The 23,276-nt window shown below is 45.1% G+C and overlaps 2 protein-coding genes across 2 annotated transcripts; one reads left to right on the plus strand and one right to left on the minus strand.

Annotated features, from left to right (window-relative positions):
• Positions 1-864: 864 nt before the first annotated feature.
• Positions 865-11,349, plus strand: LOC121577434 (protein ANKUB1-like). Its single transcript, XM_045223379.1, has 7 exons — positions 865-954; positions 2,282-2,425; positions 4,168-4,378; positions 7,917-8,031; positions 8,536-9,215; positions 9,411-9,621; positions 10,169-11,349. Exons 1-7 carry the CDS (start codon positions 865-867, stop codon positions 10,248-10,250), a joined length of 1,533 nt encoding a protein of 510 aa, XP_045079314.1. The 3' UTR covers positions 10,251-11,349.
• Positions 11,350-12,825: 1,476 nt separating this feature from the next.
• On the minus strand, positions 12,826-22,368 carry LOC123492002. The gene is made up of 9 exons (XM_045223612.1): positions 22,242-22,368; positions 21,586-21,674; positions 21,242-21,317; positions 20,895-20,995; positions 20,601-20,637; positions 20,061-20,470; positions 13,438-17,098; positions 13,191-13,278; positions 12,826-13,033 (listed from the first exon to the last, which is right to left on the minus strand). The coding sequence occupies exons 2-9, from the start codon at positions 21,642-21,644 to the stop codon at positions 12,885-12,887; spliced, it is 4,581 nt and encodes a 1,526-aa protein (XP_045079547.1). The 5' UTR covers positions 21,645-21,674; positions 22,242-22,368; the 3' UTR covers positions 12,826-12,884.
• Between the last annotated feature and the right edge of the window lie 908 nt (positions 22,369-23,276).

Below are 23,276 nucleotides of genomic sequence, written 5' to 3' on the forward strand. Positions count from 1 at the left end.
AAGTAAAAGTATAAGTAGTTAAAAATTCCTTATGTAAAGCAAACCAGACGACACAAACCAGGGGCACACCAACACTAATTGACAAACAAAGCATGTGTGTTTAGTGAGTCCGCCAGATCAGAGGCAGTAGGGATGACCAGGGATGTTCTCTTGATAAGTGTGTGAATTTGACCATTTTCCTGTCCTGCAAAGCATTCAAGTACTTTTGGGTGTCAGGGAAAATGTATGGAGTAAAAAGTCAATTATTTTCTTTAGGAATGTAGTGAAGTAAAAGTTGTCAAAAATATAAATAGTAAAGTACAGATACCCCAAAAAAACTACTTAAGTAGTACTTTAAAGTATTTTTACTTAAGTACTTTACACCCTATTCCCTATGTAGTGCACTACTTTTGACCAGGGATCATTTGGGACCTATTTCTGTACTATCACATTGTCACATGACCAATAGTGTTAGCTTTACTATCTTTGCGCTGATCATTGGGCCAGTAGACATGTTTCAATGTGCCCTGCAAAGGTAGAACTTGTCTTTTGTTCTTCTCTGTGTGTGTGTATGTGTGCGTGCGTGTGCATATGTGCGCTTGTTTGTGTGTGTGTGTGTGTGTGTGTGTGAGTGTGTGTTGTCACTTTCTCTCGTGAACACAACGCCCTCCGTCATACCCTTCTCTAAGTGTCCCCCTCTGCCTCTTCCCCCTTGCTGAGGGGCTTCTTTAGACCCGCCAACCCCCCGCCCCGTCCCGTCCCCGTCCCGTCCCCCCCCCCGTCTCCCTGGCCCTCCCCAGCATGGGGGAATACAACCTTCAACACTACACACACACTGCACTCTGTGCTTAGAGCGGTGGTAGAGGGACAGGGGGCCGTCCTGCCATGAGGGTTTTCATCACCTTCCATGGTTCCTGTGAGCCTTTTGACATCTCTCCTGACCAGACCGTGGGGACGGTAAAGCTGATGGTCAAGGTAATTAAACCTCTATAAGAGGTCCTTGTCGAGTCTCTTTTTCTTGTTTGACAGTCTCATGTGAAAAGAAAGCAGCGTTACTCCCCTCTGTCTGTTTGTACACTGTACAGCTCAAGGAAATGAAGATGATTCTAAGGGGGAACTAACTTGTTCATTTGGCTGGTTTCATGTACAGTATGTGAGTAGTACTTAAAGTAGGACACATGGTTATGTGATGAGGTGATAGTACTTACAGTAGGAGACATGGTTATGTGATGAGGTGATAGTACTTACAGTAGGAGACATGGTTATGTGATGAGGTGATAGTACTTAAAGTAGGAGACATGGTTATGTGATGGGGTGATAGTACTTAAAGTAGGACACATGGTTATGTGATGGGGTGATAGTACTTAAAGTAGGACACATGGTTATGTGATGGGGTGATAGTACTTAAAGTAGGAGACATGGTTATGTGATGGGGTGATAGTACTTACAGTAGGAGAAATGGTTATGTGATGGGGTGATAGTACTTAAAGTAGGACACATGGTTATGTGATGGGGTGATAGTACTTACAGTAGGAGACATGGTTATGTGATGGGGTGATAGTACTTACAGTAGGAGACATGGTTATGTGATGGGGTGATAGTACTTACAGTAGGAGACATGGTTATGTGATGGGGTGATAGTACTTACAGTAGGAGACATGGTTATGTGATGGGGTGATAGTACTTAAAGTAGGAGACATGGTTATGTGATGGGGTGATAGTACTTAAAGTAGGACACATGGTTATGTGATGGGGTGATAGTACTTAAAGTAGGAGACATGGTTATGTGATGGGGTGATAGTACTTAAAGTAGGAGACATGGTTATGTGATGGGGTGATAGTACTTAAAGTAGGACACATGGTTATGTGATGGGGTGATAGTACTTACAGTAGGAGACATGGTTATGTGATGGGGTGATAGTACTTAAAGTAGGAGACATGGTTATGTGATGGGATTGAAATGATGATGATCAACAATGTTGATTTATTTTACTATTGTACACAATTGGACACTTTTACAATTATGTCTCTCTCTGTATGGTATCTCTGTATCATCCATTGACATCTGTCTGTGTGGAACACCCTCCATAATGGTTCTGTCTGTGTGGAACACTCTCCATAATGGTTCTGTCTGTGTGGAACACCTCTCCATAATGGTTCTGTCTGTGTGGAACACCCTCCATAATGGTTCTGTCTGTGTGGAACACCCTCCATGACGGCTTCATCAGTGAGCCCTCTCACTCTGGTTGTATGGGACACTCTATTACAACTCCCTGAGTTTCCAATCTTCTTCCTCTGGCAGGATTACTTCCACGTGCAACTGTCAGACGACAAGCAGGTGAGGCACTTCCTGGAGTTGAGCTACGCTGGTGCCATCCTTCTGGACAGCTGGTTCCTGACAGACGTTGGCATCCCCCCTGGCAGTGCCATCCGCTGCCTGCTGAAGGTATCAGCCGGGCACCTAGCTTTTTTTCTACGAGTGCTTGAAAATGCATGTCAAAGAGTGTGCAGGCTATTGCTTCAAACAGCTTCATATTCTCATTTACAGAAAGTGTTTCATATATACTGTAGTATGGTGAGGTCACCCTGCTTGAGACTTAAAGTAATGTTGCCCAAGACCATGGTTATGGTAGAGCGATTGTTTAGTAAGAACACTGCTTCATGAGTGTGAAGTGTTGTTTTGCAGAGGGTCCCGGGTTCATGTCCAGAGCAGGACAGGCACAGAACTTACTCTGTTACACAAACATCTGTGGAAGAGTTGCTAACAGAGGAGAATGGTTATGTAACAAAGTGCAAATTTAACCATCAGAATAATGTTTCTTTGTGTTCCTTACTCCATACTTACACACCCCCATCATTGACAGAGTCAAAGCCAGACCTTCTGTCTGTCTCTCTCTCTTGCTGGTTGACTAGAGTGGAACTCTATAGCAATGTATGGTTGCCCAGGGATAGAGCTGGAATGTGTCCCAATGTAGTGTTGCCTTTGTACCAAACACCCTTACTGTCATAAACCCTTTCCCCATGTAACCGCCTTTACCTCAGTCTGGTGTTTGCTAACAGTGGTTGCAAAAGAGGCCGTATACCCTATTGGTTCATTGAAATACATATTCATTAGATTTCTGTTGTTAACTATTTAATCTCAATATGTTCAATATGATAGAACAAAGCACAATACAGTACATGAATTAGAAAATGTTGTTACAAGTTTGAGCCGCCAGATGGTGGTAGATCACAAGCTCATATAGCATGGACCTATGATTTGTCTCTGGGTAGAAATTGCCCTCAGGCACAAATCTAGGATCAGCTTACTTTCACCAAATCCTAACCTTTGCCATTAGAGGTAAAAACACAAACCAGACCTTAGATCAGTGCAAAGGAGTCACTTCATCTTACCCCTGTAATTATATCCTAACTTGTCTTACCCAAATATACACTGAGTGTACCAAACGTTAGGAACACCTTCCTAATATTGAGTTGCATCCCCCTTTTGCCCTCAGAACAGGCTCAATTGGTCGGGGCATGGACTTTACAAGGTGTCGAAAGTGTTCCACTGGGATGCTGGCCCATGTTGAAACCAATGCTTCCCACAGTTGTGTCAAGTTAGCCGGATGTCCTTTGGGTGGTGGACCATTCTTGATACACACTGGAAACTGTTGAGCATGAAAAACACAGCAGTGTTGCACTAACCGGTGTGCCTGGCACCTACTACCATACCCTGTTCAAAGGCACTTCAATATTTTGTCTTGTCTATTCACCCTCTGAATGGCACACATACACAATCCATCCATGTCTCAATTGTCTCAAGGCTTAAAAATCCTTATTTAACCTGTCTCCTCCTCTTCATCTACACTGATTGAAGTGGGATTTAATAAAGGGATCATAGCTTTCACCTGGATTCACCTGGTCAGTCTATGTCACGGGAAAGAGCAGGTGTTCTTAATGTTTTGTACACTCAGTGTATAAACATTTACATTTACATTTTAGTCATTTAGCAGACGCTCTTATCCAGAGCGACTTACAGGAGCAATTAGGGTTAAGTGCCTTGCTCAAGGGCACATTAACGTCATTTAGCAGACGCTCTTAGCCAGAGCGACTCACAAATTGGTGCGTTCACCCTATAACACAACATATAGGTATTTATATTAAACAAGTGAATATTATTGTATGTCCATTGGTCTTCTACTTCAGCAGGAGCCGGTGGTGCGTGTGTTCAGTGCCGTGACAGGGGAGACCCTCTCAGTCTTGGGCCCTGTGGTTCTTCTGAGTGCGTCTGTGGCTAGGCTCGTGACCCTGGTGTCCCAGCAGTGTGGGCTTCCCGTCAGCTCCTTCAGACTGAGCTCTCCCACCGGCCTGCAGCTCTACGACTGCAACCGTCTCCACGACTACGCTATTGACCTGGGTATGGCCTTCCGTGTGCAGTAGGTCAATGGTCCTCTGCTGTGTGTGTGTGTGTGTGTGTGTGTGTGGAGCTTTTTTTTTTTTGGTGAGGGAGGCCTGCTCTCTCCTTTCCCTGATGTTTAGTTCATTTCATTCCGATCTCCTCTGCATTATTGTAGCCATCTGCTGCAGCCTGTCAACTATGCCTCTGCCTATCCCTGTTCTCTCCTCTCCGCACAGGCTACACAAACGCCTCACACCGCGTGGCTGCTGCCTCTCTAACCTGGTGGTCCCTGCACGCACCACACACCTGGAGTTCCAGGTCTCAGGCAGCCTCTGGAACTGCCGTTCTGCCGCCAACAAGGCTGACTTCATCCCAGCCTATGCTACCCTCCAGTCCCTCGACTTCCTGGCGCTGACGGAAACATGGATTACCACTGAAAACACTGCTACTCCTACTGCTCTCTCCTCGTCTGACCATGTGTTCTCGCATACCCCGAGAGCATCTGGTCAGAGGGGTGGTGGCACAGGAATCCTCATCTCTCCCAAGTGGTCATTCTCAATTTTTCCCCTAACCCATCTGTCTATCTCCTCATTTGAATTCCACGCTGTCACAGTCACTAGCCCATTTAAGCTTAATATCCTTGTCATCTATCGCCCTCCAGGTTCCCTTGGAGAGTTCATCAATGAGCTTGACGCCTTGATAAGTTCCTTTCCTGAGGATGGCTCACCCTTCACAGTTTTGGGGGATTTCAACCTCCCCACGTCTACATTTGACTCATTTCTCTCTGCCTCCTTCTTTCCACTCCTCTCCTCTTTTGACCTCACCCTCTCACCATCCCCCCCCCACTCACAAGGCAGGCAATACGCTTGACTTCATCTTTACTAGATGTTGCTCTTCTATTAATCTCACTGCAACTCCCCTCCATGTCTCCGACCACTACTTTGTATCCTTTTCTCTCTCGCTCTCCTCCAACACTACTCACTCTGCCCCTACACAGATGGTAACGCGCCGCCGCAACCCTTCGCTCTCTCTCCCACTACTCTCTCCTCTTCCATCCTATCATCTCTTCCCTCTGCTCAATCCTTCTCCCTCCAATCTCCTGATTCTGCCTCCTCAACCCTCCTCTCCTCCCTTTCTGCATCCTTTGACTCCCTGTGTCCCCTATCCTCCCGGCCGGCTCGGTCCTCCCCTCCAGCTCCGTGGCTTGATGACTCATTGCGAGCTCACAGAACAGAGCTCCGGGCAGCTGAGCGGAAATGGAAGAAAACTAGACTCCCTGCCGACCTGGCATCTTTTCACTCCCTCCTCTCTACATTTTCTTCATCTGTTTCTGCTGCTAAGGCCACTTTCTACCACTCTAAATTCCAAGCATCTGCCTCTAACCCTAGGAAGCTCTTTGCCATATTCTCTTCACTGCTGAATCCTCCCCCCTCCTCCCTCTCTGTGGATGACTTTGTCAACCACTTTGAAAAGAAGGTTGACGACATCCGATCCTCGTTTGATAAGTCTAATGACACTGCTGGTCCTGCTCACACTGCCCTACCCTATGCTTTGACTTCTTTCTCCCCTCTCTCTCCAGATAAAATCTTGCGACTAGTGACTGCAGGCCGCCCAACAACCTGCCCGCTTGACCCCATCCCCTCCTCTCTTCTCCAGACCATCTCCGGTGACCTTCTCCCCTACCTCACCTCGCTGATCAACTCATCCTTGACCGCTGGCCATGTCCCTTCCGTCTTCAAGAGAGCGAGAGTTGCACCCCTTCTCAAAAAACCAACACTCGATCCCACTGATGTCAACAACTACAGACCAGTATCCCTTCTTTCTTTTCTTTCCAAAACTATTGAGCGTGCCGTCTTTAGCCAACTCTCTTGCTATCTCTCTCAGAATGACCTTCTTGATCCAAACCAGTCAGGTTTCAGGACTGGTCATTCAACTGAGACTGCTCTTCTCTGTGTCACGGAGGCTCTCCGCACTGCTAAAGCTAACTCTCTCTCCTCTGCTCTTGTCCTTCTAGACCTGTCTGCTGCCTTTGATACAGTGAACCATCAGATCCTCCTCTCCACCCTCTCCGAGCTGGGCATCTCCGGCGCGGCTCACTCCTGGATTGCGTCCTACCTGACCGGTCGCTCCTACCAAGTGGCGTGGCGAGAAGCTGTCTCCGCACCACGTGCTCTCACCACTGGTGTCCCCCAGGGCTCAGTTCTAGGCCCTCTCCTTTTCTCCCTATACACCAAGTCACTTGGCTCTGTCATATCCTCACATGGCCTCTCCTATCATTGCTACGCTGACGATACACAACTAATCTTCTCCTTTCCCCCTTCTGATAACCAGGTGGCGAATCGCATCTCTGCATGTCTGGCCGACATATCAGTATGGATGACGGATCACCACCTCAAGCTGAACCCTGGCAAGACGGAGCTGCTCTTCCTCCCGGGGAAGGACTGCCCGTTCCATGATCTCGCCATCACGGTTGACAACTCCGTTGTGTCCTCCTCCCAGAGTGCGAAGAGCCTTGGCGTGACCCTGGACAACACCCTGTCGTTCTCCGCTAACATCAAGGCGGTGACCCGATCCTGCAGGTTCATGCTCTACAACATTCGGAGAGTACGACCCTGCCTTACACAGGAAGCGGCACAGGTCCTAATCCAGGCACTTGTCATCTCCCGTCTGGATTACTGCAACTCGCTGTTGGCTGGGCTCCCTGCCTGTGCCATTAAACCCCTACAACTCATCCAGAATGCCGCAGCCCGTCTGGTGTTCAACCTTCCCAAGTTCTCTCACGTCACCCCCTCCTCCGCACACTCCACTGGCTTCCAGTTGAAGCTCGCATCCGTTACAAGACCATGGTGCTTGCCTATGGAGCAGTGAGGGGAACGGCACCTCCGTACCTTCAGGCTCTGATCAGTCCCTACACCCAGGCGAGGGCATTGCGTTCATCCACCTCTGGCCTGCTGGCTCCCTTCCTCTGCGGAAGCATAGTTCCCGCTCAGCCCAGTCAAAGCTGTTCGCTGCTCTGGCACCCCAATGGTGGAACAAGCTCCCTCACGACGCCAGGACAGCGGAGTCACTCACCACCTTCCGGAGACATTTGAAACCCCACCTCTTTAAGGAACACCTGGGATAGGATAAAGTAATCCTTCTACCCCCCCCCCAAAACCCCCCAAAAAAAAAAGTATAATTGTAAAGTGGTTATCCCACTGGCTATAGGGTGAATGCACCAATTTGTAGTCGCTCTGGATAAGAGCGTCTGCTAAATGACGTAAATGTGCCCTTGAGCAAGGCACTTAACCCTAATTGCTCCTGTAAGTCGCTCTGGATAAGAGCGTCTGCTAAATGACTAAAATGTAAAATGTAATGTAAATGAGCTTTGTACTGAAATGTTTCATAACAGAATCTTAGCATTACTGTGGAGGTCCAGTGAAGTTTCAGCATTGCAATGCAAAAAAAAAGGCTCAACACCTTATGGGTGTAACATAGAGACGAATATGCTGTATGGAACACATTCTTGGTTCATGGCAACCAGGGGGGACAACCTGCATATGTCTCTGTCTCCCAGGGGCAACTCTACGGTTGGACACATGGGATGGGTGGGTGGAGTTCCTCAGAGGCTGCTTCCTGGGACACAGACGGACCGTCCAACGACACCTGTCTAGGGAGAGGCCTGTGATGAGGTCAGAATACACATCTACACACTGAACTGTATCATACACTAGTTCAATATAATTCCCCTCAACTCCTTGTATTATTACCAAATTACCCTGTTTAAAGCTTACAATGATGGTACTGACCCTGTATATAGCTTACAATGATGGTACTGACCCTGTATATAGTTTACAATGATGGTACTGACCCTGTATATAGTTTACAATGATGGTACTGACCCTGTATATAGTTTACAATGATGGTACTGACCCTGTATATAGTTTACAATGATGGTACTGACCCTGTATATAGCTTACAATGATGGTACTGACCCTGTATATGGCTTACATTCTTGTGTTTTTTGCCTTTATATTATTTTTCTCTTACCCTGATATTTAATACTGCATTGTGGGAAAGAGCTTGCAAGTAAGCATTTCACTATACTGTTTTATACCTGCTGTATCTGGTGAACTTGACAAAAAAAACGTTGAAACATGTTCTAAATAATTTACATTGATTCTGTATTATTCCAGGTTCCAGCTCCGGGTGGCACTCTACATCGCTGCTTCTCTGGGCCACCTGGACCTGGCCTGCTGGCTGCTGGAGAGGGGGGTGCGTGCCAACGAGCCGGTGGGGGTCCACCCTTACCGTGAGTGGTGCCACCAGACGGCCCACCCCGACGCCGCCAAGTGTCCCGCCATCGCCGCTGTCGAGCGTGGCCAGCTCACCATCCTCAAACTCTTTATCGCCAGCAGCGTTCTGACCCTGGCCTGTCGGGACCCCCAGGGTCATGGCCTCCTAAGGATCGCCCTCCAGCACGGCCACAGGGAGTGTGTGCGTCACCTGGCCACCAAGCTGTTTTCTGTGGTGGCCCTCCTAGGTATGGCTCTCCCCATGCGGACGTACGTCCAGATAAAACGCTGGGTGAAGCTGGGGCAGAGAAGGGCAGCATCCAGGCTCTGCATGGGCCTCAACAGGGCTCCGTTCAGGACCAGGGTGGATGACACGGTCCTGGTGGACGGATTCACCCTCCCTAAGATGTCCTCCAAGCCCAGGAAGGGTGAGGCCAAGGCGGGTATCAGGGTCACATCCAAAGCCTCTCAACCTTTGACCCCCATCAACTGCCCGTCTCATGTATCCTGCACGCTCTGCGCCCTGGCATTCCAGGATGCATCTCTTCATCTGCCGAAGCTATACCCACGAGGGAGGGGATGTGGAGGGAGGGGATGTGGAGGGAGGGGGTGTGGAGGGAGGGGATGTGGAGGGAGGGGATGTGGAGGGAGGGGGTGTGGAGGGAGGGGATGTGGAGGGAGGGGATGTGGAGGGAGGGGATGTGGAGAGAGGGGATGTGGAGGGAGGGGGTGTGGAGGGAGGGGATGTGGAGAGAGGGGATGTGGAGGGAGGGGATGTGAGGAGAATGAGAGTGGGGATCAGAACAGCAACCAATGGAGGAGCAGAGTTCCGCTCCCGCCCATTTCCAGAGACACCAATCTCAGACCTCTGCTTGTCTCTGCCTCGCCAAACTCCTCCCAGGTCCTCACCACCTCACTGGAGTCCTTTTCTCTCCACTGCGACCGCACACCCAGAGAAAACGCCGTATACTGTTTGGCCTTGGCCAGGTTAGTCCAAGTTTAAATTACAGTGATTTACAGTGAGATTACAGTGCTATTGCACTGCTACGGTTTTAATATGAGCATTTCTCTGGAGGTTTCTTCGGATGGGTTTCAATAGTTTCAGAAGAAGCCTCCTTTAAGTCCTATAATCAGTAGTGTAGTGGAGGGTAAATACATGTAATACATGTTTACGCACTTTTATTTTATTTTGCACAAGCGTTTACCCACCTTTTGTGGAAGATGCATTGAAAGTATAGGGAGCGTTACTTCTTTAATCCTGAACGGCGATCAGCATTTACCAACCATTGTTTTTACCACTTCATCACTGCCTATAATATACCCTTATCCTCCCTGACTAGATTTCAGTAAAAACAAATCATGCCTTATTGGTTTACCATAACAAGTCCTAACTTGTTTCAGTATGGGGAGAGGATAGGATGTAGGAAAGAGAGCTTCATTCATGTATTGAGGCCATCACATACACAGTTTTTCACAATGGTAGACAACAAATTTGGCCTTATAACCTTGTTCTGGTTGATTGTCTCTCCAACAGTGCCTTCACAGAGAGACCATGGATAAAGCAGCTGGATGTAGCGCGTACTCTGGCCAGGAGGAGTGTTCAGAACATGGGGTAGACACCAGGATCGTGGTTAGAAAGGCACCGAATGGAGAGAAAAACGTTTTCCATTGTGTGCCCTCATGAACACAACCCAGAGATCAACTGCACTAACTGGTACCTCACAAAGTCCCTGTATTGTCACTAACAAGGAAGGAAACGAGTGAACAAGATGAGGATGATGCCTGAAACAATGCGGACGATGAAGAATTTTGTTCCTTCAGATGTGCTTATAGGTATCATCAGCACTGTGTTTGATTTGTGTGCAGAAAGTTTATAACGGCAGGCAAGTGGATTCTCAGTCATTCGTATTCTCAAGTAACATAAATGTATCATATTTCACTGGTTATTTGTAGTAGCCACATGTCAATGGAATTATTATTATTATTGTTTGTCTTAATTCTAGGATCATTCAGCTGAATGAACGTGATTGTACAGTATGTGTTTGTATGTGATTGTAAGTGTTTGACAAGGGTCTAATTGAGGCTCCAAACCCCCCACTTAACACTAGTTTTTGTCCATAGAAATCCTCACTTGCTGATGAAGATCTATAGTGGTTGAAACCAATGTACAGTATACACACTGCTGGATTAAAACTCTTTGGGTGCATTTTATTAAGATGTGTATCAGAACTGCTCATATAAATGAGTCTGTGCAGTGTCAAAATAATACATCTGTTACATATGAATAAAAGGAAAATAAAATGCTGTTTTGTGCAAAGAAAATACCACAAAAGACATGAAATAAGGGCATTATGGGAAAATAATACAAAAATACATTGCTGTATTTCACATAGAGGATTTGACAAACCCTGTTTACTCACGTTACAAAACTGCCAACTACTGTATAAAGATTTGTTAGCACAGAACATGTCATCACAGGCTAAAGAGTAGCCTATTCTCCTGCAGTTTGTGGATTTACACAGCAACATAGCAGACACATTGGAAGGGGAAGGACACAAAATCCAATATCATACACTTCTTCCTTAGTATTCTGAAAGTTGTCAGATAGCTGTGAGAGCTATGAGTGGATAGTGGACCCATGCATACATGACGGTCCTCTGTAGCTCAATTGGTAGAGCATGGCGCTTGTAACGCCAGGGTAGTGGGTTCGATCCCCGGGACCACCCATATGTAAAAATGTATGCACGCATGACTGACTGTAAGTCACTTTGGATAAAAGCGTCTGCTAAATGGCATATTATTATACCATATCATCATTATCATAACTTTGCTTTAACTCAGTGGGGAAGTAGAACACCCGGGTTAGTGTATGTGTATTATGTTGTCAGGTGATTGTCTTTGTCTTAAAGCCTTTCCATTTTGGGAAGAAGCTTCTTGGAGGTGATCTAATGATGCCATTGAATCGCTGTCATTGAGTTGCTCACTGTACAAGACAATCAGTCACTGAAAATGAAATCTGTATTTCATTTCACGTATGTTGATATTTGTTTGGCTATTTGCTGTCTTTTGAAAATAAGTCATTTTGAAAATAAATATATCTGTTTTATGAAGCACTTGTAGACATTCATTGGTTTTCAAAATCACATTTTCAGCAGAACAGATACATACTTTCACAATATGACATCAAATAAAATCAAAATCAAGTAAGTGATGTAAATGAATGGCAAAAGGCTCCAGCCACCCAAGTCATAGACGGGTGGCTTGCAGAGAGAACAGTCTATGACTTGGGTGGCTGGCAGAGAGAACAAAGTCATAGACTGTTCTCTCTGCCAGCCACCCAAGTCATAGACTGTTCTCTCTACCAGCCACCCAAGTCATAGACTGTTCTCTCTGCCAGCCACCCTAGTAATAAACTGTTATCTCTGCCAGCCACCCGAGTCATAGACTGTTCTCTCTGACAGCCACCCGAGTCATAGACTGTTCTCTCTGCCAGCCACCCGAGTCATAGACTGTTCTCTCTGCCAGCCACCCGAGTCATAGACTGTTCTCTCTGCCAGCCACCCAAGTCATAGACTGTTCTCTCTGCTACCGCACGGCAAACAGTACCGGAGCGTCAAGTCTAGGTCCAAAAGGCTTCTAAACAGCTTCTACCCCCAAGCCATAAGACTGCTGAACAGTTAATCAAATGGCTACCCGGACAATTTACATTAACCCCCTTTATTATTTATGTATTTGTATAATTATTTTGCACTGGCTCTATGCACACTCATTAGACTCTACCCACACACACTACACTGACACTCCAACACATACACACACACTACAAACTCTCACACACAAAACACATACACACATGTCTATTGATGCCACACACACGCTCACACACAGACAGACTTTCACACTTCACATATGCTGCTGCTACTCTGTTTGTTCTATATCCTGATTTCCTAGTCCCTTTTACCCCTGCCCACATGTACATACTGTATTACCTCAATTACCTCGTACCCCTGCACATTGACTCGGTACTGGTACTCCTCGTATATAGCCTTGTTATTGTTATTTTTATTATGTTACTATTCTTACTTTTTAACTCTGCGTTGTTGGTTAAGGGCTCGTAATAAAGCATTTTACAGTAAAGTCTACACCTGTTGTATTCGGCGCATGTGACCAATATGATTTTATTTGAACAAATGAATGCTCTTGTTGTTTAATGAGGAATTTAACTAAATAATTTGTCTTTCCTTGAAGATTTAAATGGGTTGGAAAAGCCTTTTAGTGATGGCTCTACACATTCTGGTGAGAAGGGAGGGTTTGCGACTCTCGTCTTCAACTGGGAAGGACGATGCAATGTCATAATTTCCCTCTGGAGCCAAGCAGCCATGAGAATCTGTCATCGACTCTGCAAAGAAAGACCATCCAGTATGGGTGAGTGCAGTATGTCATGGGTAACAATTCAGAGGAGAGTACAATGTCCTTCCAAAATGAATTAGTTGAATGGTAAAGTGATAATGTCTTCGTCTTGACTGAGCAGCAACCTAAACAGCAGCAGGGCTTACCTGTAAAGTATACATCAGGGGAAGTGTTCTGAGGCTGGTGCTCCGTAGACTCTTGAGGACAGAGGTCCTTGCTAACTTCCTTGGAACCCTGGTTGGTGGGAAAAGGCACATAACTGAACATTTCTATATATCTTAAAGTACAGTATATCAATTGCAAAGAAGCAGTGCAATGCTATGACCCAAAGAATCATATATCTCATAAAAGTCAACAGCAGTGTTATTCATGAAAGATGCATGTGTACTATACCTTTGTGTTAAAGATGGGGATCTGCTCTCCAGTCATGCTGGTGGTATCCCTTACCAAATTCAACACGCCTTCTACAATGTCACTGGTAGCCATGCTGGTACCGGACTCAAAAGAACATTTAGCAGTGGCTTTCTTGATCATTTGAAGAATGATGCAAGTAGAGGTGCTTGGATTGTTCTGGACTAAAACATCAAAGTTTATATTTTCATACTCATCTGACCCCTGTTTTAGGAAGCCCCTCACTGTCTCTTCAGCAAATATCTGGAGAAGCTGAGAGGAGAGCTTCCTGGATACGGCGCATTGTTCCTGTCCCCATTTCAGCCTTGAAAGAATGGAGTCAGAATAACTTTTGGCTGCTTCCAATGTTAAGACCTGTGGAGTGATGTGGCTGTCCTGAATGGCTATCACTTTATCCACCAATTCATGACTGAAAATGTGGATGGTCCAAGTGGAAATAATTTTTCTCAATTTCCTAACAGCAGATCGGAGGTCGTCAGAATGAGAAGCATCCTGCCCATCTTCCTGTGTGTTCTCAACACTTTCCACCATTTTGTCCACTACCACCCCAGCAACTTGCCTGACTTTGTCCACAAAGGACGGGGGAAGTAAGTCCTCTGTGTGAAAGAAGTCCTCAATGATCGTGTTTCTTATAATGGGACATTCACTCGGAGCAGGCAACTCAGTGGGGATGGGAGTACCGGGCAAAGCAAAGTTCCATTCTGACTGCCTTGATTTTGAAGTAGGTGTTGGAGAGATGGAGGAGCGTGAAGAAGAGGTCTTTCTTGTCTTTTGGCTGTCAGCACTCCTACAGCGGATCGTGCCAATATCCTCCAGCATGGATCCTGAGAGCTCAATGGTCGTTAAGACCTTTTCTGAAGACTTGATTTTAGGTAGTAATTCATGCGGAATATCCACACAGACATCTTTTCCACCAGGTGTAACACTGCTCTGGTTGACCTCAAGATGGCCGAGACTAGCTCTTTGTGATGCAGAACTGCTTTCATTTGTAAACATTTTGATTGAACCAAGTGTTGTGTCTGATCTTTGAAGATCTTTTCTGAGAAACTCCTTAATCTTACTTTGCAGACTGTGGTAGATGTTACGAGCAACAGACCAGATCCTTTTCTCAGAAACCTGTCCAGTGGTGAGCAGGGAGGTGCCAGATACCATGTCAGATGATTGGGTGTTCTGGTGGAGCTCCTGCAGGTCTTTCACCATGGTTTGTATAATATCAGTAGAGACGGTGGATGTAGATACAGACTGGAGGTGCTTATCTGTTTTACCTTCCTCCACAATGTTAAATGAGAGGACCTCACTCACTCCTTTCTCAGCTTTGGTTTGGAACTCATGACTTGAGAGTTTCTGGAGGCTCTTTGCTGAAAGACTATGGGAAGATGCAATGCCTTTGGAGGTTGTCATGCTGCCACCTGGACTTACTGGAGAGGTTCGCTCAAGAGAATCTTGGAGACGTTCAAACATGTCTTCACATGGTGTTGGGGACCTTGACAAGGAGATGTCCTTCAGCTGAGACAGAACACCACCTACAAACACGTTGACCGCAAGGGACATATCAGATATTTTCTTTCCTACTGTGGAGGAGAAAGGTTCATTTGATATCTCGTCCTCGCATGAGGTCAAGATTGTTGAAATGACCTCTTTGGTACTATTGGTCATTAGAGCCTCGTCTATTTCAGTCCAGATAAGTTTTGAACTCTCGCTGACACCCTTGTGTAGAGCCACTTCATGGTTCAAACTGGGAAAGTGAGGCACACTCTTTCTAGCTTGCCTCAAGTCCTGGCTTGCCAAACCAAGGTACTCCTCTGTCCCAAGATGTCCAGAGTCCTCTGTGGGTGTACGGCTGGACATTCTGCTCTGCATGTCTGACCTCCGCTGGTGAATGGTGAAGTCCTTTAATGTCTTGTTGATGTTCTTATACAAACTAGTGGTAGCAGACCAGATCCTGCTCTGTAGCTTTTGTGCATTTTCCAAGAGGTCAGGTTCTCTCTGCTCTACCTCTGAGGGTTGTGCCAAGTTCTGCAGGTCTTTCACAAATGTGTCAATGATGCCAAAGGCAGCAGAATCCGCACAAATATCCTTTGACCATGTGCACTGGTTTTGAATGGAACCAGACCTGGACGCTACAGAATAAGCAGGCTGTGCACTAGTTAAGCTACTGGTGGACTTTTTAACAAGGAACTCACTCACTGCTTGAGTAGCGTTTCTCTTGAATTCCTCACTTGAGAGTTTTTTAATACAATCAGACAGACTGGTCAAAGAAGCTGTGGCCTTGCTGCCGATGATGTCCTCAATTTCAGAGGGGAACTCACATACTATTGGTGATGTGGCCCTGGAATGGGAGATATCCCCAAGCTGAGCCAGAACACCCTCTACAAATTGTTCTCTCTCAATAGAGAAGTCTGATCCTTTTTCTCCAACAGTGGATGGGTGGTCCTCATTTGACATCTCAGTGTTGTACAAGACCAGAAGCTCTGAGATGACTTCTTTGGTGCAAGTTGTCAGAAGGAGCTTGTTTTCCTCTGAGTCAGTTTGTGCCCAAAGAAGTTTCGAGCTTTCACTTAGGCCCCTCCGTAGAGTAACTTCACCAGTGGACTCTGGCAACTGAGGCTCACTCTTGCTAGGCCTATATCTTCTGTCCAGGCATTGAAGAGGAACTGTCTCCTTACACTCAGCATGTGTGGTGTTGTCATCAGATGTGACAGTGCTCTTCAGGGCAAATCTCTGAAGCTTGCTAAAATAATCATTCAAGTTGTTTTGGATGCTGTGGTAGATGTGAAAAGCAGCAGACCAGCCACTCTTCTGTTGGGGACTCTCTTCAGACTCGGCCAAGGACTTCATATCTGACACGAAAGCCTTAACAACTACTGAAGCTGCTGAGCCCACTGGGTGAATTGACTCTGTCTTTACAATGCCAGACAATGTTTGACTTGCTACAGCACCTGTTAACTCGGACTGAACGACTGAACTAGGAAAGCTCAAACTACTGACTTTTTTGAAAATAACTCCACTCACTGCTTGCATTGCTGATGTTTGAAACTCCCGGCTGGATAGTTTTTGGATGCTCTTAGACATGAGCGTGCAGGAGGATCCAGATTCACTAATATTGTGGCTGCTCTCGTATTTCCTTATCAGGGCATCAAGATCGTCAATGAAGCCACCATGTGATGCCAAAAACGTGATCTTCTCCATCAGATCTCCCAGCAAATCCTGTTCGTTCTCGTCAACAAAAACCACCATTGTGTCAGAGATGGTGGTCATGACCTGCCCTGTTAGACTCTTGCTCTCTTGGTCAACTTTTTCAAGTTTAGCTGCAAGGTCTCTCACCATGCCCTCAGTCACCTTGGTCTGTGAGTCTCCCCTTACAGGTGTCACTAGAGAGGTTTGGCTTGTGGAGACACTCTTAACTACCACTGATACGGCCGACTTGACATCTTTAACCACTTCTGCCATTACAGCAGGGGTTAGCGTCAGAGAGTCTGCGCTTCCAGATGGAGAATCAGATACGCATGCCAGTTTGGAGAGAGACCGTTGCAGGCTGTCCTGCACACAGGTGACGAGGGTTTCCTTTGAGAGACCTAAAAGGACTTCTAGCGACTCAGAGTTGGTTGTCTTCTTCTGCACCTCAGACAGAGAGGTTTGAGACCTTGAACAAAACACAGATATCATCACAGTCAAACAAATAATATGTAAGGCTGTGATGCACGTTGAGTGTGTCAAACACATCTGCACCATTGAAAACAATGGGGGAAATGCTGCTGTTGCTCTGGGAAAAAACCTTAGTGAGATCCCAGCCTAACTGCTTAATTTCTAAAGCCAAATAAAATGTTTTTTTTTTAAAGTAATTTGTATTGAAACTGGCTTAGTAGATGGCAATATCTATCCTCTAAAAAATCAAAATTGCTATAAACTTAAAATACTGTTTAAGGACAATCATAAATACAAGGCAGTATTGAAGAATGGTTAAAGGGACATTTCTAAATGTTTCAACTTCAGATTCATTATCTCCAGCACCACCACTACATCATGTTTTGTAGTAAAAAAGGTAGAGGAAGATAAGTGTTTCCAATGACATCATCAACCAATTAGTAGGCAATGCCTCCTCATAATTGGTTCAAATCAAACGATGCACACCGATGATGCCATTAGAAACTAGAGCTGAGCGATTAACCAAAATGTTAGTTATTTTTTGGTTTTTAAAACAACTAATTGACCGACGTCGGTTCAATTATTTGAATCCATTATTATTATTAATTTTTTTTGTGAGCGCGATGCTCAGTTTCTGTAGAGATAAACCAGTTCCAGCCTGAACTGTGTGATGTAGAAGGGAGTTGTAGTTTCCAACAGGCCAATATTCTACATAGTTTAGCGCAGAAAACATGGTAATTAACTACAATGACCATAATCCATTGCTCGCCCGCTTACTTGTCCACTCTGTGTGGAGCAGATATGGAGTCCTCATTGACTGAGACGGAGAGACGAGAGAATGCGTGAGAGCGATAAAAAAGCAGTTGCTTTGCGAGGTTTCTCTACCTGGAAATACATTATCTAAGTGATTGATAGTTGGTATTCAGCAGTCATAAAATTATGCCTTATTTATTTTGAAGAACTTCTAAAATAGTGATTTTGGCAGACAGGATAGGCAGCAGCTCTATATACAGTGGGGAGAACAAGTATTTGATACACTGTCGATTTTGCAGGTTTTCCTACTTACAAAGCATGTAGAGGTCTGTAATTTTTATCATAGGTACACTTCAACTCTGAGAGACGGAATCTAAAACAAAAATCCAGAAAATCACATTGTATGATTTTTAAGTAATTAATTGTATTGCATGACATAAGTATTTGATACATCAGAAAAGCAGAACTTAATATTTGGTACATAAACCTTTGTTTGCAATTACAGAGATCATACGTTTCCTGTAGGTCTTGACCAGGTTTGCACACACTGCAGCAGGGATTTTGGCCCACTCCTCCATACAGACCTTCTCCAGATCCTTCAGGTTTCGGGGCTGTCGCTGGGAATACGGACTTTCAGCTCCCTCCAAAGATGTTCTATTGGGTTCAGGTCTGGAGACTGGCTAGGCCACTCCAGGACCTTGAGATGCATCTTACGGAGCCACTCCTTAGTTGCCCTGGCTGTGTGTTTCGGGTCGTTGTCATGCAGGAAGACCCAGCCACGACCCATCTTCAATGCTCTTACTGAGGGAAGGAGGTTGTTGGCCAAGATCTCGCGATACATGGCCCCATCCATCCTCCCCTCAATACGGTGCAGTCGTCCTGTCCCCTTTGCAGAAAAGCATCCCCAAAGAATGATGTTTCCACCTCCATGCTTCACAGTTGGGATGGTGTTCTTGGGGTTGTACTCATCCTTCTTTCTCCAAACACGGCGAGTGGAGTTTAGACCAAAAAGCTTTATTTTTGTCTCATCAGACCACATGACCTTCTCCCATTCCTCCTCTGGATCATCCAGATGGTAATTGGCAAACTTCAGACGGGCCTGGACATGCGCTGGCTTGAGCAGGGGGACCTTGCGTGCGCTGCAGGATTTTAATCCATGACGGCGTAGTGTGTTACTAATGGTTTTCTTTGAGACTGTGGTCCCAGCTCTCTTCAGGTCATTGACCAGGTCCTGCCGTGTAGTTCTGGGCTGATCCCTCACCTTCCTCATGATCATTGATGCCCCACGAGGTGAGATCTTGCATGGAGCCCCAGACCGAGGGTGATTGACCGTCATCTTGAACTTCTTCCATTTTCTAATAATTGCGCCAACAGTTGTTACCTTCTCACCAAGCTGCTTGCCTATTGTCCTGTAGCCCATCCCAGCCTTGTGCAGGTCTACAATTGTATCCCTGATGTCCTTACACAGCTCTCTGGTCTTGGCCATTGTGGAGAGGTTGGAGTCTGTTTGATTGAGTGTGTGGACAGGTGTCTTTTATACAGGTAACGAGTTCAAACAGGTGCAGTTAATACAGGTAATGAGTGGAGAACAGGAGGGCTTCTTAAAGAAAAACTAACAGGTCTGTTAGAGCCAGAATTCTTACTGGTTGGTAGGTGATCAAATACTTATGTCATGCAATAAAATGCAAATTAATTACTTAAAAATCATACAATGTGATTTTCTGGATTTTTGTTTTAGATTCCGTCTCTCACAGTTGTCTGTAATTTTTATCATAGGTACACTTCCTCTACATGCTTTGTAAGTATCAAATACTTGTTCTCCCCACTGTAGATGAGATGATGACTTGGAATGAAATAATAAAGTCATCAAATAAGTAAAGTAAACGATGGTTAATAAGTGATAAGCAGTGATGGACAGTCACTACCATCATGGGACTTTTACTAATTGTTTTATTCTGTGTTGTTACAGCATTCAACCCACATAATGAATAGTGCACTTAATGTCCCCCCAAACAAATTACATTGAAAACGTGATTATTTTTCAATATTCGAATCGAAACCAAAACGACCTCAAAAATCGCTCAGCACTATTGGAAACACTTATCTCCCTCTCTTTTTTACTACAAAGATAGAAACGCGCAATTTACACATAGGTTGAAGTTGGGGTGATGCTGGAGATGAATATGAAGTTCCCTTTAAGAACATACCTCATGGCCCCCATGGGCAGGTAGCTTCCGCTGCCCAGACTGCGTATCTCCTTAGTCAGGTAAATCTCCTTGAACTTCAATTGTTGTGATTCCTGCTGTTCTTCCTCTTCTTGCTCCATACAGTTGGAGGAAGGGTAGGGAGTCGGGATGCGAAAGCTAGTGGAAGACTTTCGACTGCCTCGCCTCTTAGGTACACCAGCCTCAGTAAATCTCACACGGGATTTGGTGTTAGCCTTATCGTCCTCCAGACTGGTGACTGATGCTGTGAGAGAGCTCTGTGACAATGGAGAGGTGGCAGCATCTTGGATGCCCAGTAGTTCGTAAAGGCCTGAGATGATGATCTGCATCAGCTTGTCCGATAAAAACTGGACGATCCTCAGACACAAGCCGGCAAGCTGTTGTTTTGTCAGCTGTATTCCAGAAACAGAAGAAGGGTTTAAAATGTTGCATAGTGCGTCTTTCAAAAGCTTATGAACAAGGTCAAATATTCGGCAGAGTTTTCATGGTAATCTGATTAAATTGTCAGTAACATGATCTTACCGGGTCAAACATGCCCTCACGAATCCCCCTCCATTGCCTGAAAACAATATTGTTAGAAATGTTGTCAGGATCAGGATGTGTTAGAAATGTTGTCAGGATCAGGATGCGTGGCAGAATTGTTTTTATTTAAATATTTGCCTGATGGTGAAGTTACATTCGCTTTGTGTCAATTGTTTTGACAACATTACAATGTGAAAACCTTTCTAGCACTGAAAAAATGTAGTTGATTAATCAGTTTCTAATATGACCCTATTTCCTTTAAGGTGTGATAGTACCAAAGAAAACAGAACATACTCCTCAGTTAGGTTTTGAAGGAAGTCCATAAGTGTCAGATCTTCCACACTGTTGCGCTTCCCCTCTTCTGTGGATTCCACAGTGCTGAGATTGCTCTGCTCCTGGTAGAAATTAAATTATGTTGCAAATAATGGCACTATCAGAGTCAAACTTAACATACAACAAATATCATATGAAATAATGATGAACCGTTAGTTAGAGAGTGGAGGAGCATTGGCAACGTTGGACAAATTAAACAACTGCAACACAACAGGGATAGTTGTGGCACTTCAACATTGCCAATGACGGCATCAATATAACATTGGATTGATTTAATGTTGCAATATGAAATGACAAGGACAACTTACCATCTCATTGACAGCTTCGGAGGGCAGGGGGTCATCCACCACACAGACAGGCAGGTCTGGAGGCTGGGACAAGGCTCTATGGTCATAGCCAGGAGAGAATAGAAACAGCATCAGAGCAATCCCAATGGCAGGATCTAACCACTGGCTTCATGTTAAAGACTCACTTAGTAGTTAATACATGGCCACAAATAACGAGTGGTTCAAATAGATCTGCTCGGTTGATAGGCCTTACAAATAACTCCAAGAATGACGTCTGACCTGCCCCATAACAAGTGGTATCTTATTAGTTTTTCTCTCTTATCTCCACACAACAATCTTACTGGATAGAAGGGGAGTGGCCTTACCTGACCGTCTCAGTGTCAGAAACATCATAGTCTTGTTGTTCTTTGTCCTCCAGGGACATCTCAGCTACAGTCCGGGATGATCTCTCAAGCTAAAAAAAAACTGTATGTGACTGTATGTGAACTGAACCATTTCCCACTGGGCAAAAACTGGTTGAATCAACGTTGTTTCCACATCATTTCAACCTATTGTACATTTACATTTACGTCATTTAGCAGACGCTCTTATCCAGAGCAACTTACAGTTAGTGAATACTTGAAAAAAAAAATTATACTGGCACCCCATGGGAATCGAACCCACAACCCTGGCGTTGCAAACGCCATGCTCTATCAACTGAGCTACATCCCTGCCGGCCATTCCCTCCCCTACCCTGGACCAATTGTGCGCCGCCCATGAGTCTCCCGGTCGCGGCCGGCTGCGACAGAGCCTGGATTCGAACCAGGATCTCTAGTGGCACAGTTAGCACTGCGATGCAGTGCCTTGGACCACTGCGCCACTCAGGAGCATATTGTATTTCAACATGTTTGTTTTTCCAACTTCCCAAAGTCAGCAAACATCCATAGTTTAGAGATTGAATACAGTGTAGGCCTATAAAAATATCACCCAGGATCAAACACAAGCAGTCTATAAGGTATATCTTATTACAGTTTAGGCCTACCTTTTATTTTCTTCCATCTGGCAATATCATTTTAAAAATTAAAATTAAAAAATTTTAAGGGATGAAATCTATTTTGTTCCGTTTTTTTATGCTAGTATTATTATTACTGTATGAAAATACATCTGTAGAGTAGAAGTATTAGCTACTTTCTGAAGGACAGCCAAGCTGACGGACAATTTAGAACCTACAGACATTATGACATAATTGGAACGCATATAGGTGTCACAAACGCCTTGTGGCCACATGTTATTTTAGGGAGTGGCTCCGGGTCCGTGACCGGATCTTTTATTTCCGATGCTCAGTATCCGTGAGTGCGAAAATTCTCGCGGGAAGTTGGGAGCACTAATTTTCTCATGCGGATACCGGATTAGATACATACCGGTAGTTAAATGCCAAAAATATGATATTCGCAATGTCTTTAAGCAAAAAACAAACAAACATCAATAGCCACTACAATGTCGAAACATGATTTTGTCATGAGTTCAGTACCATTTGCTTGATTGTGTGGATCCACGACTACGGTATATCGAAAATTAGCTAGCTAGCTAACGCATGCTAGCGACGCTAGTCAGAATAGACTGCTACATGATAAGCAGCTCGCGTTAGCTAGCCAGCCCAAACTGTCTAGTCCAACTGAAACCGATGCAACCCTGCTGGCAAATAAGGGCTAGCTAGATGACAGTGAGGTCCCTATGAGATTCAAGGCTTTAATAAGTGCTATCGTGCAGAAATAGCAAATAAAATACTGGTTGATGAGTTAGCTAGCAAGGCAGATATGACCGTTACCAGTGTGCATGCACAAATGCATGACGACACATTGTATCGAAATCAAGAAGGCATGCAGAAATGACTGCCTCTGGGACGGGATCGCCCCACCTAGCTAGATAGTAGAAGGGTACAAGAACGCCGGTACACAGATGCATAGCTCATACAATTATATTTTGTTATAGTCAATGACAATACATGTTGCAAAGTAAATACCTACGTCAAATATATCTAATTACATGCTAGTGCATAAAATCTCTAGTTGTGTTT

Source organism: Coregonus clupeaformis, chromosome 11, assembly GCF_020615455.1.
Source record: "Coregonus clupeaformis isolate EN_2021a chromosome 11, ASM2061545v1, whole genome shotgun sequence".
Taxonomy (NCBI): domain Eukaryota; kingdom Metazoa; phylum Chordata; class Actinopteri; order Salmoniformes; family Salmonidae; genus Coregonus; species Coregonus clupeaformis.

Bases quoted from the DNA above. Each gene is read 5' to 3' on its own strand.
- LOC121577434 (XM_045223379.1), top strand. From the start codon at position 865: ATGAGGGTTTTCATCACCTTCCATGGTTCCTGTGAGCCTTTTGACATC. The intron at 4,379-7,916 runs GTATGGCCTTCC...TCTGTCTCCCAG, and splicing joins CGACTACGCTATTGACCTGG to GGGCAACTCTACGGTTGGAC. The intron at 9,216-9,410 runs GTGGAGGGAGGG...GAGGGAGGGGAT, and splicing joins ATACCCACGAGGGAGGGGAT to GTGAGGAGAATGAGAGTGGG.
- LOC123492002 (XM_045223612.1), bottom strand. From the start codon at position 21,644: ATGTCCCTGGAGGACAAAGAACAACAAGACTATGATGTTTCTGACACT. The intron at 20,996-21,241 runs GTAAGTTGTCCT...AATTTCTACCAG, and splicing joins CCGAAGCTGTCAATGAGATG to GAGCAGAGCAATCTCAGCAC. The intron at 20,638-20,894 runs GTATGTTCTGTT...TATTGTTTTCAG, and splicing joins CTTCAAAACCTAACTGAGGA to GCAATGGAGGGGGATTCGTG.